The sequence below is a fragment of the Poecilia mexicana genome, unplaced genomic scaffold, assembly GCF_051168715.1.
Source record: "Poecilia mexicana isolate PSO_F unplaced genomic scaffold, ASM5116871v1 scaffold_7, whole genome shotgun sequence".
In the NCBI taxonomy this organism is placed as follows: domain Eukaryota; kingdom Metazoa; phylum Chordata; class Actinopteri; order Cyprinodontiformes; family Poeciliidae; genus Poecilia; species Poecilia mexicana.
Window position 1 is genome coordinate 12,352,514 of NW_028263376.1, and position 15,169 is coordinate 12,367,682.

The 15,169-nt window shown below is 39.5% G+C and overlaps 2 protein-coding genes across 2 annotated transcripts; both read left to right on the forward strand.

Moving 5' to 3' along the window:
• The first annotated feature begins 436 nt into the window (after positions 1-436).
• foxl2l (forkhead box L2-like) lies at positions 437-1,775 on the forward strand. Its single transcript, XM_014985862.2, has one exon. It carries the CDS (start codon positions 492-494, stop codon positions 1,281-1,283), a length of 792 nt encoding a protein of 263 aa, XP_014841348.1. The 5' UTR covers positions 437-491; the 3' UTR covers positions 1,284-1,775.
• A 607-nt stretch (positions 1,776-2,382) lies between these two features.
• Positions 2,383-15,008, forward strand: tmem201 (transmembrane protein 201). The gene is made up of 11 exons (XM_014985866.2): positions 2,383-2,606; positions 3,667-3,787; positions 3,907-4,101; positions 4,216-4,395; positions 4,654-5,012; positions 5,102-5,302; positions 9,931-10,154; positions 11,202-11,264; positions 11,350-11,640; positions 11,816-11,944; positions 13,534-15,008. Exons 1-11 carry the CDS (start codon positions 2,497-2,499, stop codon positions 13,629-13,631), a joined length of 1,971 nt encoding a protein of 656 aa, XP_014841352.2. The 5' UTR covers positions 2,383-2,496; the 3' UTR covers positions 13,632-15,008.
• Positions 15,009-15,169: the final 161 nt, after the last annotated feature.

A 15,169-nucleotide genomic window follows, 5' to 3' on the forward strand; every position in this document is an offset into this window, starting at 1 on the left:
TGTGCTGACTGGTTTATCACGTGGATTATTGAAATAGGTTAACCTTTTAGTGACATTCTAATGAATTAAAGTGCCTCTAGTTTTAAATAAATAAATAAAGTTCAAGTATTAGAGACCAACAAGGACCACTGTAATAAAATGCAGTAAGTCCTCATTCAGATGATTCTATGCTCATTTCTTGGTCAATGACTTATAAACAAAAAATCCGATTTCAAACGAGAGCTATCGTTTCAAGAGTCGCTTCAAAGTCCTAAGTATGTATTTGATTAAAGCGCAATCCTTTGACCTGTGGCTTTAACCAAAAACATTCTTATCAGACCAACACACTGGGGCATAAACAGCGTGAGAACCAGTGTGGCATCAAAGAAAGCGCTTGTTACTTCTGTGTACAACCTGTGGGCGGAGTTATCTGCACCTGCGGACATACTCACGCCACTCAAAACACTCCTCTTCCATCATCGGGACGCACAAGCGGACAGTCTAGCTGAGCCATGGCCGCAGAGGAGAAAACCCCCGGGACCCAGGAAATGCAGCTGCTGGATATCAGCTCCAGCTCTCCCCAAACAGAGTCGAAAGGTTCGGAGAAAACAGAGCGTGAGGACGGGACCGTCCAGCTGGAGAAGCCGCCGTATTCATACGTGGCTCTGATTGCGATGGCAATCAAAGAGAGCCAGGATAAGAGAACGACTCTGAGCGGGATTTATGAATACATCATATCAAAGTTTCCATACTACGAGAAGAACAAGAAAGGGTGGCAAAACAGCATTCGGCACAATTTGTCTCTTAATGAGTGCTTCATCAAGGTCCCCAGGGACAGCGGGGGGGACAGGAAGGGCAACTACTGGATGCTGGACCCGGCTTTTGAGGACATGTTCGAGAAAGGGAACTACCGGCGCCGGAGGAGGGTGCGGAGACCCTACAGACCCGCCGGCCTGCCTTACCTGACAGGAAACCCTATGGAGTATCCAGAGTCTCTCTACCTTCAGCCGTATGTGAGCGGCACCTGGGCGAGTGGGTACCCTGCGCCCCAGGTCGTCTCCGGATCCACCCGCGGACTGCCCATTGGCGGTTCCTACTGCCCGCCGCCACCCTTCCATCCCTCCGTTTACGGGGCCTACCAACATCGCCACCCGCCCGTGCTGGTTCCACACAACGCGTACCCTTACGGAGGAGTGACCCAGCCGGTGAGCCCGGACGGAGGCACGGTGTCTGTGCCTTGCCCGCAGTTCACTTCCTACTCACGACAAGCGGAGTCGCCGCTGGTTTATTTCTCGGAGCAGTGAGGACTGCAGGTTTTCTGACTGGTGGCCGCCTGTTCACAGGTTCACGGTTCATGTGCTTCACTATTTCAGGTCAGCTGGCTGTCGTTCATCAAGTTTGTTAAGTTTACTGTTTGATGGTTGAATTAGTTAGATCACACTTTGAAATGTTAGCTCTTACACATTTGTAACATGTCTAGATTTGATTGAAGTTGTTCAAAATTAAATAGATTAAGCTGCCAGAACATGAGATAAATACAGATATTTTTTTCCAGTTGTGTAAGGAAAATGTTGTCAGCCTACATATTTTATTAACTTTTATTTTTGTATTTAGAAAACGCTGAAATAGGCTGTTTATGTACGTTATTAACTGATTTTTTTATTGTTGTAATTCTTTGAGCTGCTACATTATTGATGACACTGATGCACTGACTCGTTTATATTGTTTAAATTGTGAATATTTCAATACCGTAAACATATATGACTGTTTAAATAAAATATTTTTGCATACTGTCATTCATTGTCTCATTCCTTTATGTTCTGAAAATATTGTTCATTTGTAGAATAAATGTTCATTTTTTGTAGAAAACAAATATTTTGTATATGGAAGCATCTTGACTTTAAAGAACAAATAGTTGTTTCAAGGCAAAATGAGAAGTTTAGTTTAATGATTTTATTACTTTCCGCGATTATAAAAGTTGACTGAAGTTTCCTGGGAATCTCTTTGGAGATTTATTTGTACGTTTTTGAAAGGAGGGCGATTTAATTCTGAACGACGTGAAAAAAAATGTCATAAAAAATATTTAAAAGTCAATCTCAGATAAAGATTTTGGTGTTGCATTTGAGGTACCTCGGAAGTAGTAAATCTGGAGGGGAAAAAAACTGGGAAAACTGTTTTCAATGTATTTTTCACTTAAACCTGGTGAATGGCTTTGTTTCTGAAATAGATGATGAAATGAGATTTGAATAAACAGCAGTTTACCAAAAATATAATACGTTTATTTTTTTATTGCGTACTTTAATGGAAATTAGGTCAAATATACCCCAATTTTGAATGTGTGCCCAATTTACTTAAATGTTTGACTAAATGTTACCCCAGAGAACGCGTCTTATAGTTTCTACGCACTTCCGCTTCTTGTACAGGGGGCGTGAACAAAAGGAATTTCTTTACCGCGTGCTCCCTCGCGCAGTGTTTACCGCTGCACTTAAAACACTACGATAATATTTTAGCTTAGAAATGGAGACATTTAACATGCTGCTGTTGGAGTACCCTCAGTTAATGTACGGCGGGGTCGGAGCTACGGCGTTTATTGCAGGCGGAGCGCTGATCTACAAAATAGCTTCTAGGTAAACGCTCCGCTTTTTCGGCCATCTAAACCAGTGTCCTACGGTTTCTAACACGGTTCGCAAAAAATGTTTTATGTTTAATTTGCTTTTTAAAGAACTGTTGCAACTATTTAGATGAAGTGTTCATATGTCAAGAATGCATACGTGCATTTTGTCTCGTGTTTAGTACTCGTCTGCGAACATACGCTAGCCTATGTGCTAATGATGCTAACAGCTGTATTAACCTATTGCGAAACACTTCCATACAGCTATTGTTTCTTCATGTTGCTCAAATCTGATGCTATCCAGTGTAAGAACAAGGTTAATAAGGTGTTGTCCAATCGTTCCTGACCCATACCGACCCTATGAGCTCCCCAGGTGTTGATCTTGAGAGTTACTTTTTCCTTTTTTTTTCTTTTCTTTTTATTTTTGTAGCGGAACATGTAAATTAAGAAAATGCTGCTAATACCTTGATATTTGTGGGTTTTTTTTTTACTTGTTAAAAATAACGAAAGAACTATAATATTGATCATAGCTTACACCCTTCAGCTTTGCCGGATTTCTATCAATCTAAAAATTGCTTTACATTACCTCACTTGCTTGTATGTATTTACTTATTGGTAATGATGGGAGTTCTTAGTTTTAATGCATTAAATTAACATGGGGAAAAATGTTAATTTCCATGTTTAACCTGCTGATCGGAGATCACTCACTGAGAGGAAAATTATTCCCCTCTTGCCTATTGACTGATTCATTTTTAATCCTAAATATGTAATGTTACTGAGGGTGATGAGTAGCATTTCCCTCAGTTTAAACACCATGACTGTCAACTTTTCACAGCTGGAGTTGTTGCCACTTACTCCACCACATTTCTCTTGTATATTTGACAAATATGTTACAGGTCTTGTTATTGTAACCTTTTTAAAACCTCTGTATAGTTTTTGCACATACGGCCATGAGTTTTTAACCGTTCCACACCTTCCTCTTGTAGCATCCTGCCTCTGGGGCGTAACGTGATGGAAAGTGCATCAGCACGTTTGGTAAAGAACAGAATCAACTAAAACTCGCTTATTGCTTGCAGGAAGAAGCCCGCTTATGCAAATGTAAACTGCTGGTTCTGCAATCAGAACACAGTGGTGCCTTATGGAAACAGGAACTGCTGGGATTGTCCCAACTGTGACCAGTACAATGGCTTCCAAGAGGTAATTTCCAAAACAATTTTTTTTTTTCTTTTTAGCTTTGGAATCTTTTTTTTTTTTTTTGTCACATAGAAGCATTTTTATGTACTTCTTCTGTTTTCTGTTTGTTTTGTCTTTAAAAGAATGGCGATTACAACAAACCCATCCCAGCTCAGTACATGGAGCATCTTAACCATGGTGTAACTGGAAGCGTTCCTTCACCTGAGACACCCAAGACTCTGCAGTGGGTTAACTGTCAAATGCTGCTGTGCAGAAAGTGCAATAATAACCAGACTGTGAAAATCAAGCAGTTGGCTTCGTATGTTCCCAGGGATGACGTAAGTAATCAGTTTAAGTGTGCTCAAATTCAAATAAAACATCAAATTTTCAAGCAGGGTGGCAAAATTCCAAATCTGATCCCTTTTTTTTTGTCTTTTTCTTTGCTTTTCTAGGACAATTACGATGAGGAAATCGAAGCCTACAAGCATCACCTGGAGCAGACTTTTAAGTTGTGCAGGCCATGTCAGACTGCGGTGGAATATTACATAAAATATCAAAACCGCCAGCTTCGTACGAGGCTCCTGACCCACCAGCTCCGGCGCTCCCGAGAATCAGACTTGGGGTTTGTGAAGGTCAGTGCAACCAAAGTCTAAATAGGTACATATAGTAAAGTTTTTAGCAAAAGGAAAAATATAATAAATCAGTAGCCATGGAAATATCACCGTGAAAATTATCACGTTGAAACATGAAACATGTTTTATCACAAACGTACAAAGTTGTTGAAGCAAAGGTTGATTTTGTCAACCTTTGCTTATGTCCCAATGATGCATTGTTCCTTGTTTTTCTTCAATGAAAGGAGTAGAAATGGAGCTATGCTTTCTCTCCCACAGAGCTCCCATTCTCTGTCCTCGCCCACCGGAGTCGTACTGTTACGGTCCCTGGCCTTCCTGATTTGTGCGTTCCTTCTCACTACGTTTGTCTATAAATTGCCGGAACAGCCTCTCCCTCCAAATGGGCCTCAGACCTTAAGTGGGGGCGTCGTTCCTCAAAAGCCAAAATCCAGCAACGAGTCCACCGCCAGCAACACCACAGATTTGCCTGTGTGGCAGGGTCTGCTGGACTTCATCCCAGAAAAGGCTGTTGAAAACGCCAAGCTAGTCTGGCAGCACGGCAGGGACAACCGGCTGGCGGTAGTGTCCGTGGGCCTGATGACGTGTCTCACGGCTATTTTCTTAGCCGGACCGACGCGGTAAGCGTCCACCGCGTCTTTGTCGCTTCTGTGCAACATTTTAACTTGCAATTCGTAACTAAAGCGACTCTGGTGGTTTGAATTCCCAGGTTGAGGAGAATCGACGCCATAGCCTCTGTCCTGTGGTTTGTCGTCCTGTGCCTCTGCCTGGCTGAGAGCTACTTGACCGACACGCCGAGCTGGATGGACTCAGTGAAGCTTGCTAGCGTCTCCCTCTGTTGCCTCATCGGCCTCGCCGCCGCCGCCGCGACTCGCAAGCCACTGGGTCAGCGAAGAGCCAGATATCGAAGGTCAGATTCTGAGCAGTAATACATGTTCACATCGTGTTTGAATGTTGGGAGTCTACATGTAGTCTTCTCTGGGTGGTTTGTGTAACAAGATCGAACATGGCTGTGGTCGGTTTTTCCTCAAATAAAAACCCATACCCTTATTAGATAAATAACACTTTTAATTTATCAATCATGGTTTGAATGAGTTGTCATTTTCCTGCAGTGACTGTCAGACTGATCTCAGAACAAATGACGGCATCTTTATTGGATAACGCAACACTATAGAGCTTAACCTCAATCCAGTCCTGTACAAATGTTTTAAATTACTTTGTTTTTATTTGAGGAAATCTATTTGTCATTTCTCCCTATTTCACTGTCTTTTTTTATTCTGTCCCTTTGCTATACTGTTGTGAGAACAACTGACTGTGCTATGATGACATTCAGATAGCAAACTCTTTACTGAAGGACAGTGTAATAATTTACAATAGACACATGGTTTACCATAGCAACTGATTCATGGAAGAAAAAGTTGAAGAGATCAACTTCAACCGATGAGGTACGATGATTTTAGAAAATGTCCTCCATGTTTCTCAAAGGTGGTCCAAACATTTCTATAATCCATTGTGTTTTTACTAGTTTAGATTATTAACTATATAAACCATTAACAGAATCACATTTAAGGTGAGGGACTGTAGTCACATTCCTGTCAGTATTAACTACTGTATGTTTTTATAGTGCTAGTATTTCTGTTTAAAAATGTCTTGAATGTGCTAACCTATATTAACACTACCTAGATGCTATTGCATGGATTACTAATGTTAACTCTCAAAATGTGAAAAAAAAAAATCCTGGCCTGTATCCATACAAATCACTCGCAGCTGCACAAAAGAAAATTTTTTTACCTTGAGCGCATAAAGCAGCGGCTTCTAAAGCTGAATGACGGTTTAGTTTCATACAAACACTCAGTATGTTAGCTTTGCTGCTTGCACAGTGTTGGTACAGGAAAAAAAAAAGTTGCACATGTAACTTTGGCTTTGCTAATAATTGCTTGAAAAAGCCTTTAATTGTCATAATACTGAGCACTGAAAAAACGGAAAACTTACCAAGAACTTTGAACTAGCTGAATACTTTAATAAAGAAAAGCATGTGACCTTGTAGGTAGCATACTGTGGGGGACGACGCCCGTTTCAGGCAGATCTTGTTACGTTTTCGGTTTGTACAGTAGCTCTTTGTAGCTAAGAGACCAGACCGTTATGTCATCTAAATATGTTACATTTCTAGATTTATTTCTTAAATTATATGTAAAGCATTTAAGCTGATTCATGTCGTAATCAGATTTGATATTTAGACATTTAAATCTTAACCCTTTTCTTTTGCCTCAAGTTCTTGCACAGCTAATTACTTCTAACTGTGCATGGTCACAGTCTCGGCCTGGTTTCCATGTGAATATCCTGACATTTTGCAGTCTCTTTTTTTCAAAATAATCCTCCATCTGTCTCCACTAATAAGCCTCTAATCACTGGAAAACATTTGCTCTGTACAGTATTGTGCAAGAAGTTGAAATGCTATTTGTCTGTAGTGATCAACTGTAAATTGTAGAAACTTAAAGCAGTATTAAGATTGTTACAGAGCTTTTTCAGGGCTTCCTATGCTGCCTTTAATAGTCTGGAATCCAGCTTCAGCTGTGTGTGTTTTCATTAGTTCTCAGTAGAATAACTAGTAAAAATCCAGCTAGGTAGCTATTCAGTTACTCAAGTGTCTAAAATGTAATAAAAATGAATAAATCTGAATTGGAATGTTGAGTGGAAAGTTCATAGCAGTTCTGCCCTCACATATTTGATCTTTTCTGCAACATCTCTGTTACACACGGCTTTCTCGTTTCTTTATAACAGTGGACCGATGTATGGTAACATGTTGGTAGTGGTGACGTCAATTAAAGCAGGACTGCGTACTCTTAACAACAAACATTTTAAGTCTTTGACACTTGGAATATTTAGTAACATGATTGGATCTGATCAAATGCCTCCCATAAGCAAAATCATGTAAAGTGCCTACATTCTTGCACAGTACTGTTTGTAGTTATCTAAACATGTTTAACTTGATCATAGCAATCTGATAGTTGAATGCCTGACAACTAAACAGCTTGTTTAGGTTTACTTTGCAGATTAGAGCATTGCTAAAGTGTTTTATGGGATTTTACGTAAACAGAAATATTCTGAAAATCCGGCGCACTGATTGCTACAATATTTGTAGGATACTAATATTCCTCTAATCATCTTTCTAATTTGTTGATGCATTTGTTCTAACACTAACGTTGCATGAAGTTAACACGTCAAACCACACCAATTCTCAGTATTACTTTATTTAACTTCACTAAATGAAAATGGAAAATAAATTAAAATGTGTCTCCAACTGCACAGATTTATTGTTTTTTTTGTTAGTGCAGTTATAAACTGCAGTGTTAGGCGGCATTTCAGCGTTTGACAGGCTGTGAAAATCATTAGATGAGAAATGTAGTTTGTTTGTTTTTAGAAAGAAAAATCAACTTTATTGTAGTTTTCTGTATTTATTGCTGTGAATTTTCTTTTGGTTCTCCATCACCGTGGAACGCCTCACATAAATTAGACGCTCTGAGGTATTTTTAGCGTATTGAGTATCCTGACAGTTGCTGCCACGTCTGTTGGTTATGAAATTTGCATTGCAAAAGTATTCATGCCCCTTTTGTTTTTCCACATTGTCGCATTACAACAACAAGCATCAGGGTGTTGTTTGGATTTTATCTGATAGAGCAACACAAATTGCTTCATATTTGTGAAGAGGAAGAACATCCTGCAGTGTTTTTTTTATTGTTAAAAATATTGTTAATATGTTTGTCTGTATTCAGCCTCCTTTACTGATGTTTTGAGTTAAAAGTTGCTTCATGTTTGTGGGCTTAATAGCAGAAAGACACGTTGTGTTGCCTCTTTTACCATTTAAGAATAAGATTTATTAACGATCTCACTGTAAATAAGTACAAAAAAGTGTCCGTCTGCATCAGATCCATTTTGCTGAAGGGTCAAATTAGTACTCATATGGGCCATCAGTCGGGGGGGCCATACAGAATTATTCTAAGGGCCGCAAATGATCCCAGGCCGCACATTGGACACCCCTGGAGTAAAGGACGCTGAAATCAAATGCATGTCTCATTTTTCAGATTTTCATCTCTAAAATTTCTTTAGAATTTATTATTTTTCCTTTCCTAGAGGAATGCATAAAGGTTTGTGGTTGTAACAAGATGAATGTGGAAAAATTCAAGTGCGTCTTACAGTCGTAGCAAACAAAACTTTTCATACTGTAATCGTTGCAGTAGAGAAGGAGAAATTAGCCTTTTTCAAAACCCATCAGACTGAAAAACCTTTTTTGTTTCCTCAAATGCCAAATCGCTACTTCAGTAACTGTGTCTTACGTATTTATGTAAAAGCACAACTTGCCAAAGTTTTACATACTGTGCCCAAAACTGGCTATAAATATAGAGTTTGCCTGTTTGGTATGTTGTGATATTAATTATCCCCAGCCTCCATATTTATCAGTTTTGTTTTGTTTTTTTTGCCATTTTGGGTGAATTGCTGTATCAGTATAATAAGCTGTCTGAGTGTTAGTATTTGCTAAGTAAACATTAAGCTGTAAAAGCACTGCATTACAACCCTTATGGTAATTTTCATATATAAGCTGCCATTTATGAGAACCGCAAACATATTTTGTGTGGTTTAAATATTGATTGCTCCTTTCTTACAGCATAATGTTGATATTTTTCACCTTCTCTGTGTTATTGTGAATGTGCAGCACGTAGCTAATAAATGTGAAATTTCATACATAGATGTTGCAGCGATGTGTGGACCCCATATATATATGAGGGCTGGGGGTTTTTTTTGGGTTTTTTTAACAGAAGGTCATATCTGTTTCCATCATTTTGTCTCAGATCAATCTGTTCTCTGGTTTCTGATCTGTAGCAGCCATGAAAAGGGAGCTTCATCACTGTAGAGAGGTTTCTTGGAGTTTGCACATAGAAACATTGTGTTCTGGATACTAGCATGATCTTGATGTCTGGCTTTACTTTGCTGATTTTTTTTCTTCTCTTTTTTTGTGCTTCCTGTTGTTGGCTTTAATAAACAAATAAATACAAAATTGACTTCTGGTATTTTATTTATCAACCATCATGTCACATCTGTGCTCATGTCTCTTTCTCCTCTTCTTTTCTCTGTGTATGTTGCACTATAAACTCCCACTGTAGCGTCTTATATCGTTTCTCTGCCTTTTTACAAAGATCAGATCTCTGCTTTTGCGTTTTCTTGAGCTTTTCTTTCTTGTAAAGCCAAACCTGTGTGGTTGGTTTTCTTCTTCACATGCAGCATTAACGACACACTTGAAGTTACAACCCCGGTTTGGATGTCCACCTGCAGTAATTTGTTGTTTGAGGTAGTTGGGTCTGTTTGCTGTTTTGGTCTCGGCTGTTTTGTCTGCGTTTCAACTAAACCCAGCTGTTTTTATTGTTCCGTCTAGCTTTCCACACCGATTATTGACGCTGCCCACAATCGTTTCTCAGCAGCGGACCAGTTTGGTTCTGACCGTGTTTTCTGCCAGTAGACCATTACATTGCCTTTGTGTTGCAGATACCTTGCAGGCAGCGCTGCAGTCCCGCCCTTCAGCAGCCAGCCTCCTCCCTTTCACCCACCCGACATGGCAGACAGCTTCATCCTCACCCCGCCCCCCAACATTTCTGAGCTTATCAGCCGCCAGCACAGTCCTCGCGAGCGCAAAGCTTCCCCCTCCACTCTGCCCGGACGCCTCAGCAGAGCCCTCTGCCTCGGGACGGTCCGCTCCCTCACGAGGACAGGTAACGCTCAAATCTAAATTGGAGTTTATGAAACCATTTTTTCTTTTTTTCTTTTTTTTTTCTTTTTCAGCTTCTGAGTAGGATTCAACTTATAGGTTGGAGTTTGCTATTGTTCTTTTTGAGTAGATTTGAATTCTTCTTGCGATAGTGTGATCAACTCATTGATCACAGTATCATCCTGCGATAAGTAAATCATCTGTGATTTACTTATCATCCTGCACTATATTAAAAAAAAAAAAGTAAACGAATGGCTCAGAAATGTCCAGTTTGAAAGTTTTTATGAAAATAGTACGGCTTTTGAAACGTATAACAAAATGCTTAATTTTAAGTTAAGATTGAAACTGGGGGGAAAATTTTAAAAAGCAAAAACCTAAAAAAAAAAAAAAAAAAGGCTGCTTATGTGGGCCAAGGGGATTTTTACACTTTCAGTGATATAGTTATGAATATGTATGTATATAAATCAAAGTCAAGTTTGTTTGTGTAGCACGTCAGTAACAAAGCAGCTCAAAATGCTTTACACCATAAAAGCATAATATTGTTACCAATTACAAAACAAGCAATAAACATTACATTTTGTCAGACATCATCAACAAAATCATCAGGCAAATATCCATCAGATATATTTAATCAATGCTCCACCACCTACTAATCAAAGGCAGCTATAAATGGATGGAGTTTTAGCCTCAGTTTTTTGGCATCTTTGCAGTTTTCTGGAAGTCTGTCCCAGATTAGAGGAGCATAAAACTGAATCCTGTTTCTCCATGTTTGGTTCTGACTGTCACGGCAAAGAATAAAAACATCCAGTGCATTGCAATGTCATATCAAATTGCCAATTTGTTGTTTGCACAAATAAATCTGAGTAAGTAATCCTGAAAAATGAAAAATTCAAAACTTCTTTTGTGTGTGTTTTCATGGCGTTATACTGGTTTTCTCTTATTGAGCTCTACACGACAAAGAGTTGTTCTTTTTCGCCAACAAAAATACATTTTTAGAGGTATTTTCTGTTTATAGAAAATATCTACATTTTGTGTTTTTTCTCATCTTCAGGTTCTGGCTACCTTTTTAGTGGTAGTAGACCTGGCTCACAATACAAAGACTCACCATCATCAGGTACCAAAATGTCTTGTTTTCTCTGATGCCACACTACAGAGTGAGGTTTTTTTTGTTGTTTTTTTCACCAGTTTGTTTTTCTCAGATTACTTTTCTCTGAAGTCCGGGAGTCGCCCATCATCCCCGGCCCCCTCTCCTACCCCTTCGGTGGCCGGGTCGGTCACGTCCAGCTCTGGTTCGGCCAGACAGCGCCGTCCCCTCATCAGTCCGGCTCGCCTCAACATCACTGGCCAGAAGCTCCGTCTGTTTTCCAGCGAAGCAGAGCCAAAGCTCGTTTCTCCACCTTTGTCCTCGTTTCCTTTTTGCGTTGAGCCGACGCCTTCGATTTACAGCGGCTGCTTCTCACGAGACGTCTCTCCTTTCCAAAGTCAGAACGGTAAGAATCTGCGGTTGACCTGGACAGAGAAGTGGTTGTTGCAGGCTGCATGTAGCACCACTAGATGGCAGTGTAGAACATTGTCACGCCTGAGTGTGGGTAAGGCTAAGGTTTATTACATGGCTGAGCTGCTTTAGCTAGGGGTTTTGGGTAATTTGATGTGATTGTTTTGTAGATTTAAGTTGCTTACTGAGAGATGGAAGTGTGATAGAAGAAGAGGAGAAACAAAGCAGCTCCTCGGCGTCCTCCGCCTGCCAGGTTGGAACAACAACACAAAGTCCTGAGAGCTTCTCTGCGCAAAAAGGTAGGCATCCCATTTGTAAGTGGAAGCAAGAGTAACTCATTAAGTCAATAATTACTGATAAAATATGTTAACCTACACTAATCTGTGTAGTGTTATTGGTCATTTTTATCGGTTTTATTCCCAGGTGATGTTCAGTGCATGAATTTACCCACAGAAAAGCTGAAACAGTGACTACTGATTTTGTCATTGCATCAGCAAAATAAGGGCTTGACTGCTTTTGTGTCAGTATTTGAACTCTTCCACCCAAAATGAGTAACTTTAAGTAATTCTGTAGGATCACATCGCATGTTTTGATATATAAAATTTAGCTGTATGGGAATATATATTGGTGTATGTTGGCCAATGAAAAGTACAGTTATCTGTTTCATGCTGTTCACTCTGAAGGATGGACTCATTAGTTGTAGAAAAGATTTTCAGCTGCTTCCGTTCACTGCTGCCATACTTTACACACCCATATAGAGTATGTTAGAGAGTCATTTGATGCCTGTGCTAATAATAATAATAATATTTAATGATAATACGAATAGTCAAGACTTAAGCAGTCTTGCTTAAGTCAAGGTCTGTAAACATGTTTTTAGACAGACCAAAAACAGAACATGTTTTTGGTCTGTCTAAATGTTGCCATATTTCATTTTTTAATTGTATTATTAAATACCATGTCAACGCAGCAAATTACCGGGCAGATTGGGTTTGCCACAGGACTTTTTGAATTTCTTGGCCAGGTGTCAATTTATAAGATCTCCAAGCTGCTGCTGTCAAAAAGCCGTTTCTACTGACTGTAGCAATATCTATAAAACTCTTCATTGTGTGGCTCACGATTGACCTGGTGTTCTGTAATAAAGGCTGAGCTTTTATTACAAAAAAAAAAAAAACTCAAACTGCATGCGAGTCTAATGCAACTGTTGACTGAGTTGTCATCTGCTAAACGCATAAATAAATGTAACTATTGTGAGCCTGAGCATAATTAAAAAGAAAATCACAAAGTTTGCCCTTTCAAGCAGTGTTTCTTAACCCTGGTCCTCACCACCCCCCTTGTCCTGCATGTTTTAGGTATTTCCCTTCTGCCACACACCTGAATTGTATCTCTGGGTGATTAACAGGCTTCTGCAGCACTTGATGGTCATGCAATCATTTGAATCAGCTGTTCTGGAATAGAGGCACATCTGAAACATGCAGAGCAGGGGGGCTGTGAGGACCAGGGTTGAGAAACACTGGTTTAAAGTGTTAAATTTGGGAAACCATTGAGATGCACACATAGTTTTTGTGGTAATGTTTTATAAAGCAGTGTTATCCTGAGAGCTGTTCAGTCTTGTGCAGATTTCCCCACCATTAGAAAACCTGCAGCTGCATGCTTAATTCATGTGATCTGTACTTATTTACCAATTCTAATCATCTCAAGGTCAATCTGGGTTTTACGGTAAACGGGAGAACGACAATATTTAAATATTTAGTGTTTTTAGCCTTGGTCTAGAAGAGACCTGTTTCCGGTTTATTGAAATTTGAAATGCTGACAACAAGCTGAAAAGTTCCTGTTGCCTAATTGAGATTCTTCTTCTTCTTCTTCTTCTTCTTCTTCTTTCTCCTCTCAGGTTTTGTGAAACATTTGATCTTACCCTCGGTTTTATTGACGAGCCTGACTGCCAACCTGTTGTTCGGCTGCTTCTATCTCTACCACAACTGGGGCTGAAGCCTCAGCGAGTCTGCTGCTGGTTTTCTCATGAACTGACCAGAGAGCCTGGGCCTCTGGACCTTTTTTTTATGTCTCTGGCCTCCAATACCAGAAACCCCCCGTCCCCCCACCCCTCCACCCCACCATCTGCTGGCGTTTGACTTAAAAACACAGCAGATTTCAGCAGACACGTTTCAGTTCGAGTAAGACCTCCTGTTTTGTGCTAGATTGAAATAAGAGAGCGTGAACCAATTGGTCGATGGTGTGTCAGAACCCACATTTGGACGTGCGCTACGTGCACGATTGGGCGCTGAGGGGGTCACACGTAGCCTGCTGGCACCGGTTGTGATGACTGGGTGCCTTTCATTAGCAGAAAATCTTTTCTGGTTCTCTGTCAAAATGAAGGGGCACGCTTTGTTCCTGAGATAAAACATGTTCTGTTTTGAAATGTAAAGATATGTGGTGTTGATGTGTATTGTTGTGTACATGCAGGTGCAAAACGGTTCCCTGGTGCTCTGTTGTTAACTCCACCTAATGCAAAGGTTACATTTATTCACTACTGAAAAGATTCTCTGAAAATAAGGTATCTTTGTTTATATTTATTTATCCAATCAACCATTAGCGCCATCAAGAAGAATATCTTTTTTTTGTTTGTTTTATTAGTATTTAGTCATTGCGAGTTTTCTTGCACTGTTTGAGTTAATTGTTTAGTTCTTGGACTATGTGGGTTTAAAATCGTGTAACACGAGTGCAGGTGTTTTCACACTTGGTGTGAATGTTGATTTGATGTAAGTTACATTTGTGAAAATTGTATAGGATTTTTTTTCCGGTGTAAATGGGGACTATTTTAGTTTTATGTTTTGCTGTGACTTTTTCTTTTAGACAAGTGATGCTAATTAGAATTTTTAATTCATCTTTTTTTAAGTGATTCGAAGCAATGTAAAAACACAAAAATGCTACTGTAAGGTCTCTGAATGACTGCTTAATGACAGACGCATGAAGCTCTCATTAGGCAGCCTTAGGTTTTTCAATTTACTGTACACTGAACGTACCTATGCATTTATACTTGAAGTGTGACGGGCTTACGTTTGAGATCATGTTTGAACGGAAGTGATCTTTTCTACTCCAACAAGATTAACCTCAGAGAGTTAAAACATTTTTTTTTGTTTCAAAATGATTTTATCTTATTGGTAACATGAACACAGTGCATGTTTGTTTTCTTTGGACTTCACTAGAGCTAAATCAGAGACATTGATGAGATGAAGTTGTCTGTTTACAACAGTGGTGTGAAGGTTTGTGGTTCTGCTGTTCGGCTGAGTGTGTTACTCTCTGGTATAACGCTCATCTGTACCCGTGCTTCTTTTTTTTTAAATAAATGTATTTTTTGTAACTCAATTTGTGTGCTTGTTCTACTTTCTTTCTTTTTTTTTTTAAGACCAACAGATTTACTTTTCTCACACAATTTGCTGCTTTAGGGTTTAGTATTTTTGTCACACATTTTTTTAAAGCATACTGATACTTCACATTAAATTTCTTTTTAGGTTTTTAATTTACCC

What these genes read in the sequence shown, in the direction of transcription:
- tmem201 (XM_014985866.2), top strand. Translation starts at nt 2,497, where the DNA reads ATGGAGACATTTAACATGCTGCTGTTGGAGTACCCTCAGTTAATGTAC. An exon ending in ATCTACAAAATAGCTTCTAG is followed by an intron (nt 2,607 to 3,666) that starts GTAAACGCTCCG and finishes TATTGCTTGCAG; the next exon opens with GAAGAAGCCCGCTTATGCAA. An exon ending in CAAAGACTCACCATCATCAG is followed by an intron (nt 11,265 to 11,349) that starts GTACCAAAATGT and finishes TGTTTTTCTCAG; the next exon opens with ATTACTTTTCTCTGAAGTCC.
- foxl2l (XM_014985862.2), top strand. Translation starts at nt 492, where the DNA reads ATGGCCGCAGAGGAGAAAACCCCCGGGACCCAGGAAATGCAGCTGCTG.